Below are 25,320 nucleotides of genomic sequence, written 5' to 3'. Positions count from 1 at the left end.
ACTTATAACCTAAAATTGAATACTGTATGCTTGTTAACTTAACTGGTTATCCAATCAGTGTATTGTTCAGCAACTGAACTAACAAGTAAGATTTTTCTTTAAAATAAATCAAAATTGTATAATCCACATACAAAATAAATAAAATATCAGAGGAGGTAATTATAGTCAAAATTACCAGAAAGACAATTTTCTAGTGAAATTGAAATATAGAAAATATCAAGTGTAATTAATATTGTTGAATTTTACATGGTCATTACATAAATATTTAAATTGCTCATGTAAAATTCATGCAGTACACTGCAGCCTGCAGAGGCCATAAATAGTTCTGTTATTACCAGACATCCCACATCAAAGAACATTTGGCTGCCACTTATTAAGTACCAAAACTATATTCAGTAACAAATCAAGTCTCCACTTAATGGAAAAAATTATGACTGATGTTTTGCATACTTTGAAATGGCTCAATTTGATAATGAAATCCAAATAAATTAAGAACCTAAACCAAATGTTGGCAGGTTTACAAATATTGAAAGAACGTACACATGATATTACGTCTATGATCTATATTATCTTCAGTCTTCCAATGATGAAACTAAAGTAATATTAATTCTTGTGAATAATTTGAAATATAAATGCCCCACTGGCAATATACAACAGTATTCATTGTTAATAACAATTCATTCAAATTGGAATGCTTCCAATCATAATCACATGAATAATCCAGATACATCTCCTGCATGATGGGAGTACACAGATCATTTGTTCTAAATTCAGCCTTGCCACCGAATAAACAACACGATTGCATTATTTTATACCAATGTGCCAACACGATGAAAGTTGGTTGATCACGAGTAAGTAGTTCAGTTGATCTCATAGTAAAAATGCTGAAGACAGATAACAAAATTTGAGGAACCTACATTGAACTATAGCAGCTTGCATGATTTTATACCAATGTGCCAACACGATGAGAGTTTGTTGATCACGAGTAAGTAGTTCAGTTGATCTCATAGTAACCATGATGCAGACAGATAACAAAATTTTGAGGAACCCACATTGAACTATAGCAACTTGCATGATTTTATACCCATGTGCCAACACGATAGCAGCTTTGTTGATCACGAGTAAGTAGTTCAGTTGATCTCATAGTAACCATGATGCAGACAGATAACAAATTTTGAGGAACCCACATTGAAATATATAGCATCTTGTATGATTTTATACCAATGTGCTTAAACGATGAGAGCTCATTGACCAAAGAATAACCAGTTCTTTTGATCACAAGTAACCATGATGCATACAGATTACAAAATTTGAGGAATCCACATTGATCTATAGCAACTTGCATGATTTTATACCAATGTGACAACACGATGAGAGCTTCATTGATCAAGAATAACCAGTTCTTTTGATCTCATAGTAATCATGATGCAGACAGATGACATAATTTGAGTAATCCACACTGATCTATAGCAGCTTGCATGATTTTATACCAATGTGCCAATATGATGAGAGTTTGGTTGATCACGAGTAAGTAGTTCAGTTTATCTCATAGTAACCATGATGGAGACAGATGACAAACTTTGAGGAATCCACACTGAATTATAGCACCTCCATGATTTTATAAGCATCTGTGTTGGAAGTAAGCAGTTTAGTTGATCTGAGGGTGGCCAATATGCTCTGCAGACAAAACAATCGGGGAGAACCTCTTTGTACTACACCATCTTGCACAATGTGACTACTGCATGATGGGAGTAAGCAGTTCCGTTGACCTAAGGGCAGCCATGCCACCGTGCAGACAGCACACTCTGGGGAATCCGCACTGAACTAGCAGTTTGCAGAACTGAAACATAAGAGCAGACAGCGTTTGTTAAAGTTGCACACAGATGTTGGACCTAACCACTACAATTATAATACTAACTTTACAGTTTGATATGAACTTCAATTTCATAAAATCAATTTCTTTTTATTTTGTCTATTCTTTTGTATGGCCAGTAGAATTCAGTTCTTTGTCACTAAGCCGTTGCTTTGAATAAGACTCAATGTATATGCATCAATTAGTTCCCTCAGCAGGATTCTGTAATTGTTTACAACTGTTTGGATGAGGAATGCTGTGAACATACGAGTATACCTCTCTGCACTAGGCTCTGGTTTCCCCTGGATTCACAATTGTTACGGTATCTTACGATTACATTTTTTCACTATTTTTCTAATATACAGGGTGCGGCAAAAAGATCTGATGTATTTAAAATTAAAAAAACACAAAAATTAAAAGTGATAAAAAGTATTTTATTGGTTATTACATAAGGGCGTTGATAAACATTTATGGAAATAACATCAGTACAACTTATTTCACACATTTAAGACCTGAAGATAACGTCCTTCAAATTATGTCCTTCTTTGGCCAAGCATTCTTCAAGTCTTGCACAGAAGCTGTCGAACACCTTCTCTAACATTGCAGGAGGCAGGTTTGCAATTTCTTGGCTTATGGCTTCTTTTAGTTCGACCAGTGTGCGGGGTTTGTTTTTGTATACTCTTGCGAAAGTTCTGTTTATTGACATAACCATTCAGATGAAATTGTGCCTCGTCGCTCATCATGACAATTTTGTCATCAGTCGCCAAATCAATCATTGTTTCTGCAAAAGCTTGCCGATGTGCATAGTCAGTAGGCTTCAACTGCTGGGCGATAGCCATCTTGTATGGGTGGAAATGCAGATCAAAACGCAATATTCGTCGTACCGCGCGGTCAGACATGCCTAAAGCAGCAGCTTGTTTACGGGCCGGCCGCCGAGGACTGGCTTCCACCGCTTCTCTCACTCGATCGATATTCTCTGGTGTCCGGGCTGACTTTGGACGTCCAGTCGACTTACGTTTTAAGGCTGAACCGGTAGCTCTGAAGTTACTTACCCATAACATAATCGTGTTACGAGTTGGGACTCTTCCTCTGGGACCAACATTAAAACATTTACGGAACTACCGCTGAACAGCAACGCAGGAATCGCCACTTTTAAAAAACGCCTCGAGAAACGAACAAACGATGCTCAGCCGATCACTGCTCCATGGCTACTGAAAATTTCCACATGTAGGCTCCCGAACGCGCTTATCCCCCCCACCCCCCACCACTTACTCGATCTACAGTACGGTGGCGAAAACCGTCAGATCATTTTGCCGCACCCTGTATATTAGAAAATAATTTAGAGTCACTTCAGGGTGTCATGTAGTTTATATTTTTACTGCTGCGCTATTCAGTGTATGATTGAAGTTCTCAACCAGTAAAGTTAGAACTATAAAGTGGAATAATGATGCGAACACTGAAGACAGTTTATGTAAACAAATTCCTGTGTTTACTGAATATTTTCATACATCCTTCGAGCTATCCTTAAACTAGATTATCAGCAAAACTGACTTAAACTACGAAACCTACTGAGAAAATAAGATAAAACGTGTCTTACCGAACACAAACATATCAAATAGGGCATTTTATAACCGAAATCAAAAATTAAAATTCAATAATCTGACAAACTCAGTGTCTCGCAAAAATGTGTACATGTAAATAAACAGGACCAACATCACAAACAAACTGTAATTTACATGGGCAGGGTTACAAGACATAATACTGTAACTCCTTGGTGTGACACGAACCTTGGCAGAGTCTACCATGCTGTCACCTCCCCCCACCACGATGATCCTGCCCTTGTTGCCAAACAGAATGCTCAACTCAGGACTCTCTGGGATGGCTGTTCCCACCGCCTCCGTGCTGTCTGCCTCCAGATCCACCCCTGACACCGGGATGTTCACACTTCCAGGGATAGCCTCCTCACAGTAGCTACTCGGTGTTCAGGAAATATAGCTACTAAGTTCTTCGATAGGAAATAAAAAAATAAGATCAAAATGGGAGGGTACCAAAAGGGTTAAGAATATGAAAAGATATTTTTTTTCTAAGGTTATATATATATTTTTTAGCTTGACACAGTTAAAACCAACCATCAGACATGTAAATAATGTTAAATCAGCGTAAGCTGACTAAGATACAGACCCTTAAAATGGCTACTTTCAGGTTCTTTATTGAGGTGTCTGAAGAAGATATAAAAATTATTTACATATCTGATGGTCAGTTTTAAGTGTACCAAGTTAGAAAATAATATAATCTAAGAAACATTATAATTTGATATTTGTAACCATTTGATACCCTTCCATTACCACTTCACCAAAACTAGTGTGGCTGAGAAAACCAGTTTATGTATGTGCTTATAAAATGCAAATTAGTTTTTGGTCTCTAATTTGTTAATTGAATTTTGAAAAAAATGGTTATTTAGATAGTTAGAGGCAAACAGATTTCAATTCAATTCATTAACGAAATTGAGTAAAACAGAAGGGTTGAGAAGATAACCTGTTTTTCATAGACTCTAGACATTGTGTGAATCAATTCTTTAATAAAGCTTAACATTTTGTTTCAATTCTCATCTCCATGTTTTCAGCACTAAAAACAATCACTCAACACTGTTGTTGATACCGTGTTTTCTAAAATAATTTCTGGAAGATAAATATATTAATTCTTATTATCAATTACAACGAGCTTATTTTAATCTATTTTTTTCCACAACCCATTTAATTTTAAAAGAATTCTCATTGGTCTCTATTGATATCCGATTAAATTAACAGAAGATCCGTAAAAATACTCCAAAAGATAACAACTTGTTTGGTGCCTAAGAGGTAGGGTTGAAAATAATTAAAAAATATATTTTTACCTTGGGTGCAAATGAACCCAAAATATAGTTCTATAAACAAATTGAAGTTCCTATTAATAGTCAAAGTGTATATCATCTCTTATTAATCCACAAGATACAAATTGTTGTTTGTCTCACTTATTTGATATATTTCCATCTATTTTTTCCATTTACATATAAGTATTTGTTAATATTAACATGGAATTGTTTCAAAAACATGCACAAAACTTCTCTTCATACAAAAATATATTACTCGCCTCCACAGTATTATGATTTTCATAGGGAACTAAAAAAGACAGATTTTAATTTTGGTACTTGAAGTATTCAAGCAGACAGGATGTGCTTATTGTTTGCTGACCTGATCACTCATCATTTAAAAAATTTCATTTCTGTCTATCCATCTGTCTGCCTATCTTAAAAACAAACTGACCTATAGACTGAAATATGGAGCTTCATTTGAATATGAGGGCCACGGGGTTCAATGACAGTACAAGTTACTCCTTAGGATTTATTTGGCTGAGCGTTAGCGAATATTTTTATATTGGTCTTATGGATAACCATGATGGCAATGAAAAAATAGCAGAGTAATGATTTTTAAACAAACTCTTTTTTTGTTTTTTTTATCTCATTTAAGCCTCAGCATCAGCTATGCCGGCCTCAAAGTGCACTGGTTTTTATTTTCAAAGTACAAACTACATGATTGGACCTCCCCGAGATTTAAACCCGTGATCTCTTGGTTTAGAGAGCTGAGACTATAACCATTAGTCAACGGAGGAGGACGTAAACAAACGTATTACACCTGTGACCTGTGATTCAAACCTGTGACATATTAACAAAAACAAACAAATACACCATCATTTTATAGTGACTTGGTTTGTAGACTTTCATTATTTACATAATGATATGAAACCCAATATAATTAAAAACTCTGAATTTATCATATTATCAGGTATGTCACACAAAATTTCATATGTACTTTTGCATGAAACTTCACTTCTCTAAAAATGAGTTCTATTATGTGTAATCTTTGTGTTACTTCGTTTTTGTGTGATTGTATACCTGTCTGCAGAACGTCTCGAGGATGAAATGAGCTATAGATTTTTAATTTTTCATACAATCTTAACAAAGTCTGTTATGATCAGTGGTGTACTTCTTCCTTATTTATACATGAAGTCCACAATATAAAAAAAGGATACTCTTCACGTTCGCGGATGTCAACAATGAAGACTTTGGGCCGAGAGAACTTGGTGTTGAGGAGTTCCACAAGGTCGGCTCCGCTGATGCGGGGCGAGAGTTCAGTCTGTAGCTCAGCCAGAGATATACCACTCAGCTCCTAGAAAAGCGCAAAAGTAAGTGTAGCTAGTCATCAAACCAGTTGTTTACAAATAAAAGTATCACTACTACACTAAACAAAGCTTGCATTAACTGTACAAGTTTTTTTAGTAACTTTGTGGTGCCATGTGATTATTTCAGTGTTCTGATTTTGTTAGTCATTGAAGACGAGTCAAAGGCATGCCCGACTAATGTGCATGCACAAAGGCTTGCTGATGGTACATGAGATAAATAGGTTAAAGTTCTTACTGTCTGGTTATGGAGGAATGGGAACCACTCTAGCAGTCACAAAGGATTATTACAAATCTAAATTATGTTAAATTAACTGATTGCTGTATGAGGGGAGTGGATGTATAAGGGAAATGTTACACAGTAATGTGATTTAGAAGGTAATAAAAAAGACTGGGCATATTTCAAAACACCATAGTTCTTAACTCAGCCTATTGTAAGATAAACTGACTTTTTAATTCCTTAATTACTTCTTAATTTGTGAAGTGCCTGATGATGGAATCTTTTATTCAGAAAGGCCTTGCACAAAATAAAAAATTATATTGGAAAATGTGGAATTCGTTTATACTAGTGATAGTACAATAAACCTTTTTTTCCAATGCTCCAAGATTCTACATCCTTCTTACCAGTTCAGGATTGAGAACAGGTTTGGCAACACTGGGTAACTCGTGTTCCCGGAAGGTAACACTGCGCGGTGTGCTGCAGTAAAGTTCTATACAGTCAGCGACACATCGTTCTATGTCCACTTCTGCAACACACAAAACCATAGTAAACCAACACCTGTTGTAAGTAAAATTGAGTAAGTATTAAACAGTTTTTAACTGTTTAAATTTTACTATGGGAAGTACAATATTTTGATTTTGAACTTTGCTATAACACTAGCTTTGCTTGTGATAAAGACTCAAAATTCAAAAAAGTCTGCTGGAGAATTGGGTTAAGAGATTTGGTGGTTAAAACAAGGGAGAAGAAAGGGCGAGAATTTGGAAGTTAGGACTTCTTTATAAATATTAAGAAGCTCTCTTGATTTTGTGACACATTGATAGGACAGAACCCATATTTTTATAACTGGGAGTTATTTAAATTCCTAAAGAAGTCACACTGATCAACGTTGTAATTCACTAGAATGGTCAACTTTGTTGGTTCCAAAATGACATATAGCAACTTTTATTTTTAATTTTGGGCCTCCATATTGCTGATGGTTAATCACTCAATTTTAGACTATTTGATGAGGTGCAGTATTTGATCTCTAGTTGGTTAGTAATACTTTCTGAAGCACAGATGTGGTTTCCTTCAATTTTATAAGATTTTTGAGCATTTGAACTGAATACCCAATAAAGTTCTTTCTCAGTGTTTCAGTACATAACATCCATAAACAAATGAGAAGCATGAAACAGATAAGTTAAATATATTTAACCCATTTCACACCACTCATGAAATATCTTATCATGCAATAACTGGGCCTAGGGGCTCAGTGTCAAACTCAGGTCGAATAAGCTCCTAATTGTACCTCCTATTAGTTCTAATAATGTCTTGTAGACTGCGTATGTGTCATTATTTGTCTACTGAATGTTTTTAATAATCAACCTTATTTAGTTTTCTCAAATGCATTTGTATTCTAGAGATCGCATTATAGATGTAGAAGCTGAAGAATCAGCTGAATTTACTTTCCGTTATGAAGTACTGCAGATCTATTTTTTTTTCAGCTGTTTTCAAAACAGCAACTAGTTTTGCATTTTACAGCATCAATTGCCTATATTATTATAAAAATGGAAAATTTACGATCGTCCCAATTGAATCAATACTTATTAGATTGCTTGTGAGTGTGATATGAAATAATATTAATTATATATCTTTTTTAAGTATATAAATTAAATTAAATATGTCCACCTTATTTTTATACGAAAATCCAGTTCAACTTAAAAGTAAGCATTACTGTTCCGCTGCCAATGCGTAACTTAATTTGAGCCTTCTGGGACACCCATTAATAAATTTTTAATATTTAACCTGGGAGATCTGAGAATAGGAGGATGCACTCATTGAAGCCAGAAGAGAGCAGAGTATCCCGCAGCTGCTGCAGGATTGCCAACCCCACGTAGAGGGGAAACGAGGCGTCCCCCAGTAATAGTTTGTCCCACAGATGGAAAATCTTGTGTAGAGGGAATACGTCTGAGAACAGGAGAAAAATAAATACTGTAATAAAACTAGTAACAAATAATCCACTACGTAGGTTTATAATAATTAAAAACAATACTTTATTCATACTTCGTTTGATAAAGTTCATCAAATATAATAGCTGAAAACTCCTTATTACTCAGCTTAAATAAGCAGTTCAGTTACTTCCAATAATAATGCTTGATTTAATTGAGTTATTGGCATAGAAACTTCTTTATGTAGAGGAAGATGCTCCTTCACCAAAGAAAACCAGTCAGATACCAGAGCTTGAGGAGGTGAAATCAAAATTAAAAGAACACGAAACGCAAGAACGTGACCTGGAAACGTCATTGACTTTAGCTGCAGAGGCTGGAAATGCTCTGTTGCTGGAAAATTACCAACTTAAGCAAGACTACCAGAACATACAATCCCATAACTCTATCCTAAAAGCAAACCTGGCTAGTATGGAAGCTAAATTGGAAGATCTGCTAGCTAATGAGGAAAAATATATCAATAAAATCGAGGCTCTCCAGGTAAAACTGCAGGACACTCTTCTACAACTGGAAAAAAGTAAACTGCAACAAGTAGAACTACAAAACATCTTTGAAGAACACGATCAAACTCAAGGCCACCTTATTTTACAGTACTCAGAAAAGATAAGCATTTTGGAGAAATCCCTTTTAAAACTGAACGATGAAAAACATCATCTACAAGAAATAGCTAATGAGACCCCAACACCAAAATGCTATGACACTTCGGAAACTCAAACATTCGATGGAATATCTTACTACTACTTTGACCACACCACTCCTCTTGGAAGTAGCACAGCTAAGAAAGAGGCAAGAAGAAATGGAGCACACAGTAAGGGAACTAGCTGATAAGCTCAAAAACAATCCCAACCCGGAAAAGCATAAGATTAAAATGGTCCTTGCCCTGTCTGCAGTAAAAACAAATAAAGACAAGCAAAAACCAAAGAGCCAATCTTATACTAGCATTAAAAAACCTAAACATTTTGGTAAAAAAAGAAAATTTGTTTAATGTTTCCCACAGGTAGCAAAAAGTAAACCAAGACCATTGACAGAGGATCTCTAACACTTGACAACTGGATTGACTGGGGGAATTAGTGAAACCCCGAAAGAAAAACTGTCTACAACAACGCTGACAGAGGAATCCAGCCATCCGACACTGACAGAGGAATCCAGCCATCCGACACTGACAGAGGATTTCCAGCCATCCGACACTGACAGAGGATTCCAGCCATCCGACAACTTCTCAGGCAATTGGATTAACTGGGGGAATCAGCCAAACCCCCGACAGAAAAACTGATTGAAACACCGCCAGAGAAAACTAGCCCCATTACTGGTTCTTATTTAAAAGTGAAGAGGTGCCCACCAGTGACATCCCAAAAGCTAGGAGAAAATGAAACTTATGAACAGTTTTTCGTTAGAAATATCTACAGCCATCAAACCAAACATCCCTCTCTTTTTTTTAGACAACACTCACACCAAGAAGAAAATAAACCAGACCAGGCACAATCCCCGAATTTTTCTGAACTCCAACCTACTAAAAAAAATAGTACAAAACGACTTTCATAATTTACCATCAAAATGTAAGAGGACTATCTAAGAAAGTAGATAGGCTTAACCACATTTTAAAATACTGATAACCCAACCATTTTAATAATAACTGAACATGGATTAAATACTAACAACCTGTTACTAACAAAATTTGATGGTTATTCATTGGTTACAAAGTTTTGTCGGGAAGATCACAAATTAGGTGGAGTGGCCATTTACATCAAAGATACAGCAAACATTGAGGCAGAAGAGATTAACATATCAGAACACTGTCTAGAAACTTGTATGTGAAGCTGCATTAGCAAAATTTATTATTATTAAATCACACACAATATATTGTGCTTGGAATCTACACCGACCACCAGGAGGGCAAGCAAGATTGGCAATGAACACCATCTCTTCTGTTCTCTCATCCATTCAAGCTGAAAATAAATCCCTAGTCTTAATGGGTGATGTTAACTTTGACAGACTTACTGAAAATACTGACAACACACTGTTTGAAGAGGATTTACTGACTTACGGAATCCGACGTCTTCCACTGCCGGCAACTCGAATAACTCACAACTCAAGATCATCCATTGACTGTATATGTACAAACCTATCAGAGGATAAAGTAAGCTTTTCAATTACTGAAACAGGAATATCTGACCATTTTAGGACAATCATGTAGCTTCCATCTAGGATTAAAACGTACTCATGAAAATAGAAGCTCATTCAAAAGAATCTACAGTAGGAGAACCTTGAAAAACTTGAAAGCTACACTTGCATTAGAAAACTGGGATTCCGTTCACAATGCCCTTGATGCAGAAGAAGCCTTCAAATCATTTTCAAACCATAATGGCTAGAACACTGGATCATGCTTGCCCAAAGAAAAGAACTAGAACAAAAACGTAAATTCTAAGCTTTAAGATCTACTATGATGAAGAAGTTATGATGATGAAAGATGACTTCCTTAGAGCACACTATAAGTATGAAATGACGGGGAATGAAAGCGACAGGATAACAATGATTTCAAAAAAAAGAAAGCGTAATGACATTTAAACTTAGAACCCTTAAACGCAACAGTGCTGCTGAACATATAGCTCAATCAAACAACAAGTCCAAAGCTCTTTGGGAGATTATCAATTCAGAAAAACAAAACAAACTATCATGCAGTTCTTTATCGAGTTTAGAAATAGATGGCAAGATAGAAAACAATCCATATCTTATAGCCGAACATCTAAACCTCTACTTCTCACAGATTGCAGACACAACACTTGAAAAATCCTGTAACGAGATTCAAAACAATAACATACTCCCCCTAACTGGAAATGCCTTCACCTTATATCAAAGGTGAACCACTAAATCTAACTCCTACTGAATCCAGTGAAGTACTAAGAGTTATTCAGTCACTGAAATTCAAACTCTCTTGTGGTGTTGATGAAATTCCATCGAAAGTAGTAAAACACTGTGCAGCCCCACTTGTAAGCATAATAAATAAATCATTTAATCTTGGCCAATTTCCATCTGGTTTGAAACTCTCCAAAATTTTACCCTAAACACAAAAAAGGCTCCACAACCAAAGCAGAAAACTATCGCCCAATTTCACTGATCTCCACCTTTTCAAAGATCATAGAGAAGATTGCACTTTCAAGAATGCTGGTCCACCTTGAACACTATGACCTAATAACAAAAAGTCAGCACGGCTTCCTCAGAGGAAAATCTACAATCAGTGCCATCACAAGCCTTACTGAATACGTCATCGACCAACTTGAAGACAATAATTATGTATCAGCAGTCCTATTAGACTACAGTAAGGCTTTTGACTGCTTGGGGCATGAGCTGATTCTTAAGAAACTGTCCCGCACTAGGAATTCAAGGCAGAGCAAATGACTGGGTGGCTAGCTATCTCGAGGGACGCAAGCATATTGTTGAAGTAAAGAAAACTGCAAATGGACAAAGCTGTACTTACAGATCCAAAACAGCTCCAGTGAATAGAGGAGTCCCACAGGGCTCAGTATTGGGTCCATTTTTGTTTGTACTTTTTACTAATGATTTTTCACATTATATCAACACTGACAATGTAAAAAACTATTATGTATGCAGATGATACAACCCTTCTTATAAAAAATGACTCCAAACTGGCCTGCATGCAGACATTGTCCACATCAACAAACAAAACTCTGCAGTACTGCCTGAAAAATGACCTGGCAATTAACCCAACAAAGACCACCCAAATTAATTTTTAGCAGAAGACAAGATCAAGTGCCTAACGTCCAAAACATCACAATAGAAAAACAATCAAAACTATTAGGCATAGTGATTGATGGTGATCTTACCTGGACTGATCATATTAACAGTTTGACCAAAAAGCTTGGGATCTGGAATCTACGCAGTAAGAAGAATTAAGTGAATAGGAGGACTGCAAGCGGCAAAGACAACTTACCATGCTGTTTTTGAATCCCATATAAGGTATGGTATATCAGTATGGGGAGGAACATCTGCCCATAATCTTAGCAAGATCTTATTCCTCCAAAAAAAGGCAATAAGGACACTGGCAGATCTGGGACCACTTGAAAGCTGCAGAGAAGCTTTTAAGACTTTAAAACTCATGACTGTCATAGCACTGTACATCTACTCTGTAGTTGTCCAGACAGTTGAAATGGAGTTACCAAGAGCTAAGGATACTCACTCCCACAACACCCGGAGAGCAACTGACTACCTCCTTCCTGGACACCATACTACACGGTACAGCAGGAAACCATCCTACATGGGAAGAAAAATCTTCAACACCCTACCTCTCAACCTGAAAAATCTTGGAGGGAATGAGATGAAGAAAAAGCCTTCAAGACTGGCTCATGGAAAGACCCTTTTACACCATGACAGAATTTTTTGACTCTGTAAACAGTACATTGTAAAGCAAGAGACCTGGATTTTAATTGATTGTAAATTTTGACGCCATTACACTTCTTTATGCTAAATAAAGAATTTTTGACTATTGACTATTGACTATTGACTATTGACTATTTATGAATATAAATTATAAATCATCAGTACAGATAATCGTGTTGTTGACAATTTTTTAGCATTGAAACCTTAAAGGTTTATAAAGTGAAACATTTAGGTATTTGAGACAAGTTCCTATTTATAATAAAATTTTCAACTTTATACCTGTAATAAAAGAACCTGACATGCGCGGTACGCAGCGTGCCCTCTTAAAGTGTACGAGAAGAGGTTTTGAGCCAACAAGATGGCTTGCTTTCTTTTATTTCATTGGCGTCTGTAACCTTAAGAAGATTATAGGTTTCTTCACACACAAAAATTTAAACATTTTTAATTTTAAGAAACTACAACAAAATTTTAATGTGTCTTGGCTATTTAAATTTGGCATGTTGAGGTACTGACTGGCACTCAGACAATCACATAAGCATGTTGAGGTATTGAGTGGCAATCAGACAATCACATAAGCATGTTGAGATACTGACTGGCACTCAGACAATCAGATAAGCATGTTAAGATTATTGCAGTATGCCCGGTTTGCCAGTATCTCAAAAACTTTCAAAGTGACCCCTGTATCTGTCAAACTAATAAATACTCACGGGAGAACATGGTGAGGAACCATGGTATGGCGAACAGCTCTGGTATAAAGTTGATTTCCTGGAGATGGCTGGAGAGCACTGGATCATGGAATGTAATTAGCTGAGAAAACTTGAGCAGGTACTCCCGTATAACTGCAGAGTTGTCCTTCAGGAAGAAGTTGTTAAGATATTTGGGAATGAATGCCGACAGACAGGCATAAGCTCTTGCTGCAATGAAGAATATCAGATTTAAGTAAGGCCATAATTATGACTTAATAAAGTGTGTTCCACTTATTGGATTACCAATTAATCACCAGTGTACCATTTTAATATAAAAGTTGATGCATACAAACTGTATAACATTATACATTATACATTACAGTTATAAAAATGTATAACAGAAGGTGATAACTGGACATATCAAAGGAAACTTAAATAATTTGGGCTACCTTTCGAATGGATATCTTGTGAGTCAAATATTAAATTAACAAGTTGACTGTAATAGACACACTAATGCAATAGCCTTTGTAGAACTAGGTCATTCAGTATAGACACGCAGTGAAGTGTCCATTCTTTATTGAATACTACAAAACAATCTTAAACAGTTTCTTAATTAAATGCTTTAATTAGACATATTTCAGCCACATATAATGCAGAAGTCGTTCTTTTTTATAGAACAATTTACAGGTAAATGAAGGTGTACAGAAGTCTATAAAGTTGTCTTACTACTGGTAGCTCGAATCCTACCTAACTTATCACAATCTCCTGTATCTTTAAATATCATCACACCATAGTTAATGTTAGTATAATCAGAAAAGTTACTAACAAAAGACAAATTGTTTTTCTCATTGCCATTTTATAAATCTCATTTATATGATAACAGAAAAATTCCAACTACTTTGGTCTACTTGTTGAAACTGAAAATACATCAAGAACTATAACAGTATGAGTACGATTAATCAATGCTCATTTTATATAAAAAATAAACTTGATAAACCACATCATAAACGAATACAGTTGGAGTTGGAGATACATTACAAAAGTAAACCCTTGTAACATTTACCACAAAAAATCTTATAAAAAATATCAGCTGTTAATAACAGAAAATCGGTCACCAACACACAGATCAAAATCAAGATTGTAGATATTGATATTTTAGTTTACAGTTCTCTTCATTATTATGTTACATTACGGGAAAAAAAGATAATGTTGTATTATTAGTGACACATTTTAGTACAAAATGGATGACAAGTTAATTCGACATGAGCTGAAGATACAAATTTTACGTTTAGCTCCATTTCACCTTCCACCCAGTGCAATGTCTGAAGTCTTAACTGTGGCAGACTCAACTCCTGAAATCTAGAACCAACATCCGTCTGAAGAGATCCAAAACAGTCGGCAACAAAGAAGCTCAAAACAAACTCTTAACATCGTTTTGACATCATTAGTACCTAGACTACAAATATATGTAATCCAGATATTGTGGTGTTCTCATTGTTTAATCAGGTGCACAATTTGAGTCTGTTTTGAATCCCTTCATATGGATGTTGTTTTCAGATTCCAGGAGTCAAGTCTGTTACAGCAGATTAGACGTTGCTCTGAGTGGAAGGTGATTGAATGGAGCTGAAAGTAACATTCATATTGAATCAACCCTTCCCTCCATTGCTCTATGTTATGTGAGCAGCTAAAGAGTAAAGAGATAAATTGCAAAAAAGATTGTTTATGCCATCAAGCTACGACTATTTGTTCAACATCACACTATGGCATCACATCATTTGTTAAGATGTGACATGTCATTTTTAAACCTTTCAATAAAGATTGAGACATTAAAAGATGTCTGAACATTCAAAATTTATTAGATGGTGGTGACAACAATGGTAAGTACATTATTTCAAATATCCTACTACAATTTTTATACCTAAACAAAAGTCTCAAACCACATAGAATTACATCATATATGACCTACAAAAATTAAATTTATTTAAAAACTATACCTTCATTATTAAAGTTGAGGTAGAGAAAAGGTGCACATAGTGAGTCAAGACCTTGCCAGTATACGTACTGGGGATGGGAGACCACCCACGCCTTCAAAACGCGTTTGAGCTTGCGGTGTCCCTCACGGGACGAGAGCAGCTCATTGTACTGGTGGCAGCGAGGAATGTCTACTTCTATCTGGAATAATACCAGGTCAATATTCAATTATAAATTATACAATACAATTTTCATAAACTACAATATACGTTTGACTAACCTAAACTAAGGCAGTTCAGGCTTTATGTAACTAATCTGGTACGTATAAAAACCAAGCAAGAATCAAGAAGTTTATTTCAACATGATACTCACAATTATACACCAATAAATAATATAGTGAACAGGTTGCCCGTCAATGTATATACAATATTAATCCAATGTATTAATCCTTAATGAGCCAAATACATGAAACACTTAATTTAGAAAATAGCACCAAGAGGAGCCTACAATGTGCAAAGAAGCAAATTTACAAAACAAATTTTACAGAACCAAAAATAAAAATAACCAAAATAATGTAAAAGCTTAAGCCTGGTGTATCCTTCATGTCTTTTACAGGGATGGCCACTAATTCATTGTCTGCTACAGTCATCATTATCTACCAATGTACGCTTGTCTTGTGTAAGACTAGTTTTCATCACATTGGTAATTTTACTTCATCAATGAGTATTTAGAATATAATTGGCATTAATCAGTAATTTATTTAGTTTTAATCTGAATACTTTAAAATATGGTCTTTTATATTCTTCAAAATTGGCTATTCTTAGTTGGTCTCCACTCCTCTTCACTTTTTCATTGCATTCTGAAGCTGCTTCGCTTTTTGAGGTCTAATCATAGCTCTGGATCAGTAATTTTTCTTTGGACCAGTTCATTCTAGCAATAATTTGTCTTTTAGCTTAACAAAAACAATACTCTTACCATTATCCATCCAACAATACATTACATTTTGAAAGTAACACAGGGACAACACACCTGTCTATCAGTGGCAGTGACAGTTTCTTTGTCGATGGCAGTGTACTGTGAGTCTATGTCTCCAACCACTCCCAGCAGCACGGCCCACAACTCTCCCCTGTACAATGGTGGGACGTCCTTATGGGCCTCCTTCAATATGGCTGCCTTCTTGTACGGGTATCCCTGTAGCATTATTAAACATTTTGTATACTTTAAAATCAATTACTGAAAATAGTTTTAATCTTGAATCAAGTAGTTTTATCAAAATTTTAGAAATTAATTTTGATAATAATCTTTCATGGGGACCTCAAATTGATTTTCTGTCCTCTAAATCATCTATAATTAGTTTTTTAAGACGTCTTATCTTGCTGCATAAGTGAAAATTATGTTCTGATTGCATATTTTAGCTACTTTCAGTCAATTGTGAGATATGGATTAATACTGTAAGGAAATAGTGCTAGAGTTCAGGAAATACTGTTGCTTCAAAAGAAAGCTGTTAGAATTTTTGGTAAAGCTGAATATCTCTATCATTGTAAACCTGTTTTCATTAACCAAGAAATTCTTACAATATTTAATTTATATTTGTTTAATTTGTCTGTTTACATTACATTTTAAATAATAAGGACTTAATAAACCATACACAAACACATAATTACAACACAAGAAACAGTAATAACATTTTAATTGACTATTGTCGACTGAGTAAATCTTCGAATAGTCATGTTGTAGTTGGCTTAAAAGTGCATAACAAATTAAAACATCTGATTGAAAAATACCTTCTTAATTAAAATGTATAAAAGTAAACTTTATAAATGGCTGTTACAAAACCCTTTCTATAATATTGATGATTTTTTCTATTAACAAAATAAAAGTAAAATAATGACTTTTAATTATTGTTTCAAGATAAATTCATGATATAATCAGTGTTATCCTCAACTGGACAATTAATGTATTATAATATAATACACATAATATTTTTGTATTATACTTATTCAATATTATATAGAGACATTGCTATTTAGTCTGTAGCTGAATTAGACTTTGTCAATGCATGTAACATGTTTTACGAGAAATAAACAAATTTATTATTATTAAATAGATGATAATAATATTATATTTAATTGATGATAACAAGGAATAAGGAGTGAGTGACAGTATCATAGTGAATGTGACAGTTAATTTCTATTATTTCAGTTTAATCAAAGTTATAGTATAGTTAAAAGTGGACTAAAAGTTTGGTATAAACTCTTCGCAGGGTGAAAGATTTATTTAAATATAAACTATGTAAAATTTACAATAAGATATAATATGCTACTCACTCTTCTAGGAGATAAAACCACATGGTTGTAAGCAAATTGTTAATAGTGAACTAAAGAGTTTTGGGACAGTCCACAGTTTAACCATTTACAGTAACACTCACTATTTTAATTGGAATTGCTATTGAATGATTGAAAAGTACTTTGTGAAGAACAAATAATAATAATATTTAATAATCAAATGGTTACTGGCAGGAAGTGGCCTACTGACAAGACTCCAGTAGTAACAGGCAATTTGTGAGCGGAGTATAATAGATTGCATTATCAGTCAGCTGTACCTGTTTACCTAATCTGTCTGCAGGTAGATCTAGCAGACAATAACAGCTCAAGGTCAACTACTATTATCACTATCTTTAACTGACTGCTGTACCCACCAATATCTCTGATTCATTGATTTATTTGGTGTAATATGTAGAGGCAGAATATGGCTAAACAGTTTATCATGCTTTACTGGTGTTTCTCTAAATAACTGTGTTTTTTGTGACACCTGCCTGTAAATCTGAAATCTGAAATTTATCTATTCACTAAAATGGTGGTAAAAATACAAATGACTTAAAAGAAGGGGATTTTGTGTTTGCTGCTGTCCGTGGTTATCCTCCTTGGCCAGCTCAAATAGATAAAATTGAACACAAAAACAATAAATATAGATATTTTCGTGTAATTTTTTTTTTTGGAATGAACGAAACTTCATAATGCAATCAAACTAACATTTATCTGTATAAGGAATTTAATACACCTGGATTAAATATTTGATTAAAAATAAATATGGAGTCCAGAGAGAAAATAATGCCAAATTCAACCTGGCTTTGGATCAAATTCGCAAAGCCCAAAACTGTAATAGACAAACTACCCCGAAAAAAACACAAACCAAAACAAGTGGAAGCAAAAAAAAGTCTTTGTCTACACCTAAGACTCCACAAACACCTCAAATTTTTAACAACGCCACAATGGAAACCAGAAAACCTTTTGAAAGCCATTAAAAAAATGAAATATTCTGACAGCCTTGATTTTTACGATATGTCAAATAACTTATTAAAAAAAATAGCTTTAACCCTTTGCATGCCAGCCCATTTTCCAAAAGTACTACCCAGAAACGCCAAGGGCATTTTCAGCAGTTTTGCAAGCTTTCACTAAATGTATCATAACTTATTTATTTTTTAACAGATATTGATGATTTTTTTACCATTATTTTGCTTATGAAATGCCCTTGTTCTGTTGGTAAATTTTAGTTGCATAAATGTAATTTAAACTTATAAAAAAGTTAAAAATTAAGAAAAAAAATTTAAAATTTCCAAAAAACATTTTTTTTAGCACAAATAAGTGGTTAAAAAAAAATATATATATTCTGATTTCCTGTTATATCCTAGTAAACTATATCTAACCCTTAACCTAATTCCAAAATTTCAAAAGCCTACCTTATATAGAAGTCCAGTTATGATTTTTTTCACTAAACGTGACACGGGCACAGTTTTTGTAATTTGCATGGACGTTGTATGTAATGTTACACTATATTCACAAATCAATATTTGAGACTATACAAATCGGTACTTTGGGATTATACCAACCACACCAGTATGAAGAACACAAAAATATAAATTTATAGATATATTATAAACAAACATTGTAGAACGAAAAAACAACTTTTTAATTACAAAATTACAAACTTACAAAGGTTATCAATTGTTAATGAGGTCAGATTCGCTTAATCTTTTTTCAATGAACTTAGAACGTTATAAAACGATGTATTTGAGTAACAGAACTAACATTCCATCAATCAACAAGCATTTCCAGGTATTGTGATCGGTATTGTGGTCGCTGTTATCTTATCTTTCTCGAGAATCCCGATTACGGCAGGCCGCGCGGCATCACATGATTATTTAAGTTTTTTGCACGGTACATAATTGCCTTTCCATTACAATTCAATTTATATTTCTGATCAGCCCCTCTAGAATTATATTTACTGATAGATACTATATCGAGGGATGTTTTTCTTTCGTTGACATCAGCGCGAGCTTCGGAAGCACCTTCGGCCGGAGGCACTCGCATTTTGGGTGGCGGAGTTTGATCAAGAATAATAACAAGTTTTGCGTGTTTTTTTTTCAATAAAGAGTTTAGTTTTTGTTTGGTAATGTTTGTTTTTGTTGAATTTTTGTGTTTGGAGAAATGTAGGTTTAAAATACGAAAGTACAACAACGCGAACGGGCGGCGAGACTCTGCAATCACGTTATATACTACACCGCTCGACTTTGACCTCTGATGGGGAGGGGTTTGCGATAAGACAATTCCTGTTTTATACTGACGAAATATTGTTCTACGCTAATCTAGTAATCAGTAGAAGCTAAATGTCAACTGTCTGAGGATGGGGAGGGGTTTGCGATAAGACAATTCCTGTTTTATATCGACGAATTATTGTTCTACGCTAATCTATTAATCAGTTGAAGCTAAATGTCAAATAACGATTCATGTCTGGGTGTGGTCTGTATAATCCCAAAGTACAAATGAATCTAATAAAAGGGGCATAGTAAAAATGCCCTAACATCAAAAGTAATGAGAGAATTACAAACGTAAACAACGCATAGCAACACGAACGTAACCTCAATCTCGACAAAACAATTCAACAGCTGCGAAGCTCAAATACGACCAAACAAACAGTCCATAAAGGATTAACTACTTTGTGGTTGCAAAGCAACTAATCGACTATCGATTAGTCAAAATTTCACGGCAATAAGATGAACTATAAGAAAATTACAGGCGAAAAACGTGACGTACCTATATTACGGCCGTTGGCGATTTTCAGTTGAGTAGCCGACGGCCGTAATACCGGTACGTTGGCATCCAAAGGGTTAAGTTTGGTAAATCCTCTTGCAACCTGTATCAACCAATTACTAAAAGTGGGGGTGTTTCCTAGACAACTTAAAGATTCCAGAATTTACCCAATATATAAAAAGGGTCCGAAGGATGAGCCTGGGAGCTATTTTCCCATTTCTGTTGTTCCAGTCCTATCAAAACTGATTGAAATGCTGGTCTACGAACAGATTGTTGATTTTTTGAAGAGCAATTATCTTTTAAATGCATCTCAGTTCGGTTTTAGAAAAACAAAATCTACTGTTGATGCAATAGATGGTTTGATTAGACAAATTAATCAGGTATTTGAAAATGAGGCTTTTGCTCAGGTCACCTTCTGTGACCTGAGCAAAGCCTTTGATTGTGTTAACCACTGTGATCTTATCACAAAATTAAATTATTACGGGTTTTCAGATCCTACATTAAAATTTTTCAAGTCTTATTTACATGATTGACAACAGATAGTTACCATCAATGGGGTAAGGTCCAAGGACATTACAGTAAAATATGGTGTCCCACAGGGCTCTGTCCATGGACCACTTCTATTTTCAATCAGTATAAATGAGATCTACCTTTCTCAGTGATAGCTAAAACAATACTTTACGCTGATGGTACAACTTTTATTAACATTGCAAATAACATTGGAGAACTCTCAAAATTTTCAGATGAAACCTTAATAGGTGCTTCCCAGTGGTTTCGATCTAATGGATTTCTTTTAAATGAAGAAAAGACACAAAATATCATTTTTAGCTTGAAACCGTATTTGGCCCCTCTTGATAACAGTTTTAGCTCCAATGTAAAACTTTTAGGAATGTATATAGATAACCAACTAAACTGGAACCAACATACAGAATATATAAGCAAGAGGCTTTCTAGAGTTATTTACCTGTTAGGTCGCCTTAAGAGTGCTGTTCCTAAAAACTATGTGAGGACTGCCTAATTTGCGTATTTCCAAGCAGTTTTTCAAAATGGTTTAATATTTTGGGGCAACTGCTCAGGAACTGAAGACATCTTAATTCTTCAAAAAAAGCTATTAGAGTAATGACTAATTCTCAACCGCTGGAACATTGTAAACCACTTTTTATTCTGTTAGAGATTCAAACGGTTATCAGTCTATATATATATATATATATATATATATATATGATTTAATTAACTATATTCTAAAAAATCCAAAATTTTAAAAATTTAACAACGAAATTCATTCATACAATACAAGAACTAAAAACAATGCTGTAATGGGTTATCACCGCCTCAGTAAAACCTTAAATAGTCACATGGTGGCATCGCTGAAAATCTATAATTTTTTAGAACCTCTGGTAAATAAGTATCCACATAAAACCTTCACTAAGCTTTTTTATAGTTGGCTTTTGAAACACCCTTTCTATAGTTTAGACGAGTTTTTAGAATTAAAAAAACATTACATTTTAGATATATAATAATTTTTATATGTAAATTTTGACAGTTGTTTATTTACTGTTTAATTTATATATCTAGGCCTAGTTTATTTTAAATTAACCTTCACTGACTGATTTATGTTACTAAAGCACTGTTTTTTTCCTTTTTTTAATGTTAGTTTAAGTTTAAATTATTTTGATAAAATTGTTTTATTTTGACCATGCCCTAGGCTGCAATATGACATTGACAATGATTGTAAGAATTTGAACGACAAATAAAGATTTATTTATTTATTTAAGAATACACTAATTAATTTCTCCTCTTCACAATTCAATTTTTAGGTTACTAGTATCAGGGCAGTGATCATTAAGTAACTTTATAAGATCTTGACTCTGTGAGTCTTAGTAGAGATGGAAAAATAGAAAAAAATCTATTTAAATTCAAATTTTATATATTTATATATCAGTGCAACTAAGAGTGGTGATGGGTAGAAGCCGAATCCTGAAGCCACAAAATCTTCAATAAAGATTCAAATACGAGACTCGATCAACGGAATTCAACATTCAAATCTGCGGAGATCATGAATTATCGGCTGATTGACAGTACACAAATTACTGATCGCTGAAACGTGTTATTGCCATACTTCGAATTTTTTTAATCATAAATATTATATAACTCAATTAAATAGTTATCGTACTTTTATAAATGATATTTTGCTTGCAGTTATTATTTTCTATATTTATGTTTTTTCAGTACCGTGAGCTTCTATGTATGTTCGCGGACAACTGATCAACATTAAGCAAATTACCGATTGGAAGAGTGTAATTTTGTTGCACTTTGTGTCTAAAAATCTATAAAATAGGTAACTCAAAAAAAAAATTATTGTACTTTTGTAAATATTATTTTGCTTGCAGTTAGGTACACAACCTTCCAATTTGGTAACGGTAGGCCTGTTCTGCTTACCCAAAAATAAACATGGATATTTGACCTCTATACTAAAAACAACCCAAATTTTAAAAGAATATGAAGAACATAAAGACTAATAACAAACATTTATAAGTAGTGCTTTCACACCTGAAAAAAAGACTACTGTAGACATTACATACAACAGTAACTCAAAACAAGAGATGAATGATTTGTAATACTCTAAATTCAATAAAATCAGATCCTACTGTAGGCAATAGAAACACAGTGTAAGAAAACTTATGTAGTCACATAAAAAGTAAACTTATTGAGGGAGCTGGTGTGGCAGTTGTGTGAATGGGAAACATTAACAACAAGATACTACTATTCATGGAAGTATTTGTACTAAAAAACAACAGCCTTCATATGGTGTGAAAAAATATTGCCCCTGTTAATATTAGAACATGCCCCTATAACACTGTTATCTACCTTACCAAGATTGTAGGTGTACAAAATCTTAATGTCAATTCCAAAAAGGTTTTTGAATTTGAATATTAGTAAGTAATTAGCAATTTTTGTACCTTGGTAGTTACAAATTGAAAATAGCTCTAGGTATAATAGTATTTTATCTCATGGTACTGGAAGTGATATATTTGCACCATGATAATATGCACCATTTATGAGTAACAAACATATTTCCTTTAAAATGGTTATTTTGATAACCAACAAAGTAGGAAAGATGGGTCCAAAATGGCAAGCCTCTCCCCCACCCCCTACCATGTTATGTGTAGATTTACTGACTTGCCAGTACATTCCAACAACACAGTCAATTGTGAATTGATCACGTGTTTATGCACTCCTACTTCTCTCTCAATCTCTCTTTGTCTCCACCTTTGTATCATTTTATACGTGTTTTGCCTCCTAGATTGATATTCGACTATGAAAATAAATAAGTTTACACACCTTCATAACAATGTAAACTTACGTTGCAGCTATTCAGATAGTGTTATCAAAAGCTACAGATATTCACTCCAATAAAACCCTAGAGAGCAGTTGACTACTTACGTCTTGTATACCATATAACTCGATATAGTATAAAAGTGTCTAATATTAGAAACAAATATTTATAACACCCTATTAGATGTTTTTTTTTTATCTTTGAAAGAGAGAACTCAAGAGGCACATTTACGTCTGATTTGTGGAGAGATCCATCCACAATTTCAGGTGTACCATGAAAGAGTACTTCAACTTGGTCATCACTCTGTGAAGCAAGAAACTGAAAATTGTATTTAAACCTAACTTTGAAACCATTATTCTTCTTTATATTGTAAATCACGAACTTTTGACATCAACTTTATTCCTACTTTTGCGTCATTGAGGACCATAAGAAACACATTGAATCTTCTCTTCAACCTGTAGCTTCTTTCTATCCACTCACTGTTAGTTCACTGGCTCTTTATTCATCAAAGATAAAAACTAAACCAATTTTATTACCCATTTCTTCAATTTTTAGTTCAGATTAAAAAGATTAAAACCAAACCACAGAGCTGGCACCCGATATACACTACATTTAATATTTTGCAATATAAACAGAATGCGGATTTGACATAATGCTATCTAAATATAGAGGAAAATTACACACCTTCAAGAGGCGATCGCACAGGACCACTCTTCGGAACTGATACTCTGTGTCTCGCTCTCGGATGACTAAAGGAAGTGAGGCTGCATCACTCTGCTCTTCCACACCCAAGATAGCAGATCTACAAATAACGTGGACACTTAGAGGCAGACAATCAATTATCTGTGTGCCACTGACAGTCTGACTGTAAGTAGTAGTGTGTCAGCGTTATGTGACTTGCATACCACAGATGTGACCAAATTGAGGTCTACTTAATCTTTGATTTTCACAGGAAATTGTGTACGATCCCTTGGTTACAAAAACCAAATTACGTTTCCTTCAATCCCTTCTTCATTAATGACCCAAAATCTTTATTCTACATACACCATTGCCTCTTCTCCACATTCAAGAATTCTATGGTCAAATATCTCCAATGTTAAAAGTATGCTTCATATAGCTCTTTACCTACGATAATTTGAAGCTTAACTGTAGACAAAATCTAACTTATACTCTATCTACTTCTGCATATATTTCTTTTTCTGCCTCATCTTCCAACGTGGCTCGTCCTTCCATAGTTATCCAACATGGCTCTATTCCACATTCTAACTTTGTCCTCCTTATTCAACTCTGACAAAAGATAAAACCTCTAAAGGGTCACAAAACAACCAGTTTTCATACTCTAGTGCTAAAAATACTTACAAATCATTATTTGTAGTAGACAGACTATGTACCATACTAATAATGCATACTATCTATCTAGACTACTACTAAAATTGCTCAAGTTAATCTACATCAATGTAGAAAAATTCAAGTTTTCTTAGTACTGCTTTAGAATGGCTGAGTCTACAAAGATTAGTAATTTTTATATCTAAAGAAATTTACCCATATTGCTCTTTACAGAACAAGTAACTT

At 34.3% G+C, this 25,320-nt stretch overlaps 1 protein-coding gene across 2 annotated transcripts in view; it reads right to left on the bottom strand.

Moving 5' to 3' along the window:
• Nucleotides 1-1,405: 1,405 nt before the first annotated feature.
• LOC124357846 (TBC domain-containing protein kinase-like protein) overlaps nucleotides 1,406-25,320 on the bottom strand; it is a 38,177-nt gene continuing 14,262 nt past the window's right edge. For both annotated transcript variants that reach the window (XM_046809922.1, XM_046809921.1), the window contains exons 8-16: nucleotides 24,433-24,550; nucleotides 16,351-16,512; nucleotides 15,345-15,522; nucleotides 13,372-13,578; nucleotides 8,070-8,231; nucleotides 6,692-6,813; nucleotides 5,921-6,057; nucleotides 3,640-3,823; nucleotides 1,406-1,840 (exon numbers count right to left, since the gene is read on the bottom strand). In XM_046809922.1, coding sequence (XP_046665878.1) covers nucleotides 1,736-1,840; nucleotides 3,640-3,823; nucleotides 5,921-6,057; nucleotides 6,692-6,813; nucleotides 8,070-8,231; nucleotides 13,372-13,578; nucleotides 15,345-15,522; nucleotides 16,351-16,512; nucleotides 24,433-24,550 — 1,375 coding nt within the window. In that variant the 3' untranslated portion in view covers nucleotides 1,406-1,735. The remainder of the gene's footprint in view (nucleotides 1,841-3,639; nucleotides 3,824-5,920; nucleotides 6,058-6,691; nucleotides 6,814-8,069; nucleotides 8,232-13,371; nucleotides 13,579-15,344; nucleotides 15,523-16,350; nucleotides 16,513-24,432; nucleotides 24,551-25,320) is intronic.

The sequence above is a fragment of the Homalodisca vitripennis genome, chromosome 3, assembly GCF_021130785.1.
Source record: "Homalodisca vitripennis isolate AUS2020 chromosome 3, UT_GWSS_2.1, whole genome shotgun sequence".
Taxonomy (NCBI): Eukaryota; Metazoa; Arthropoda; class Insecta; order Hemiptera; family Cicadellidae; genus Homalodisca; species Homalodisca vitripennis.
The sequence above is the reverse complement of the archived record's forward strand: the minus strand, read 5'-3'. Positions and strand labels throughout refer to the sequence as shown.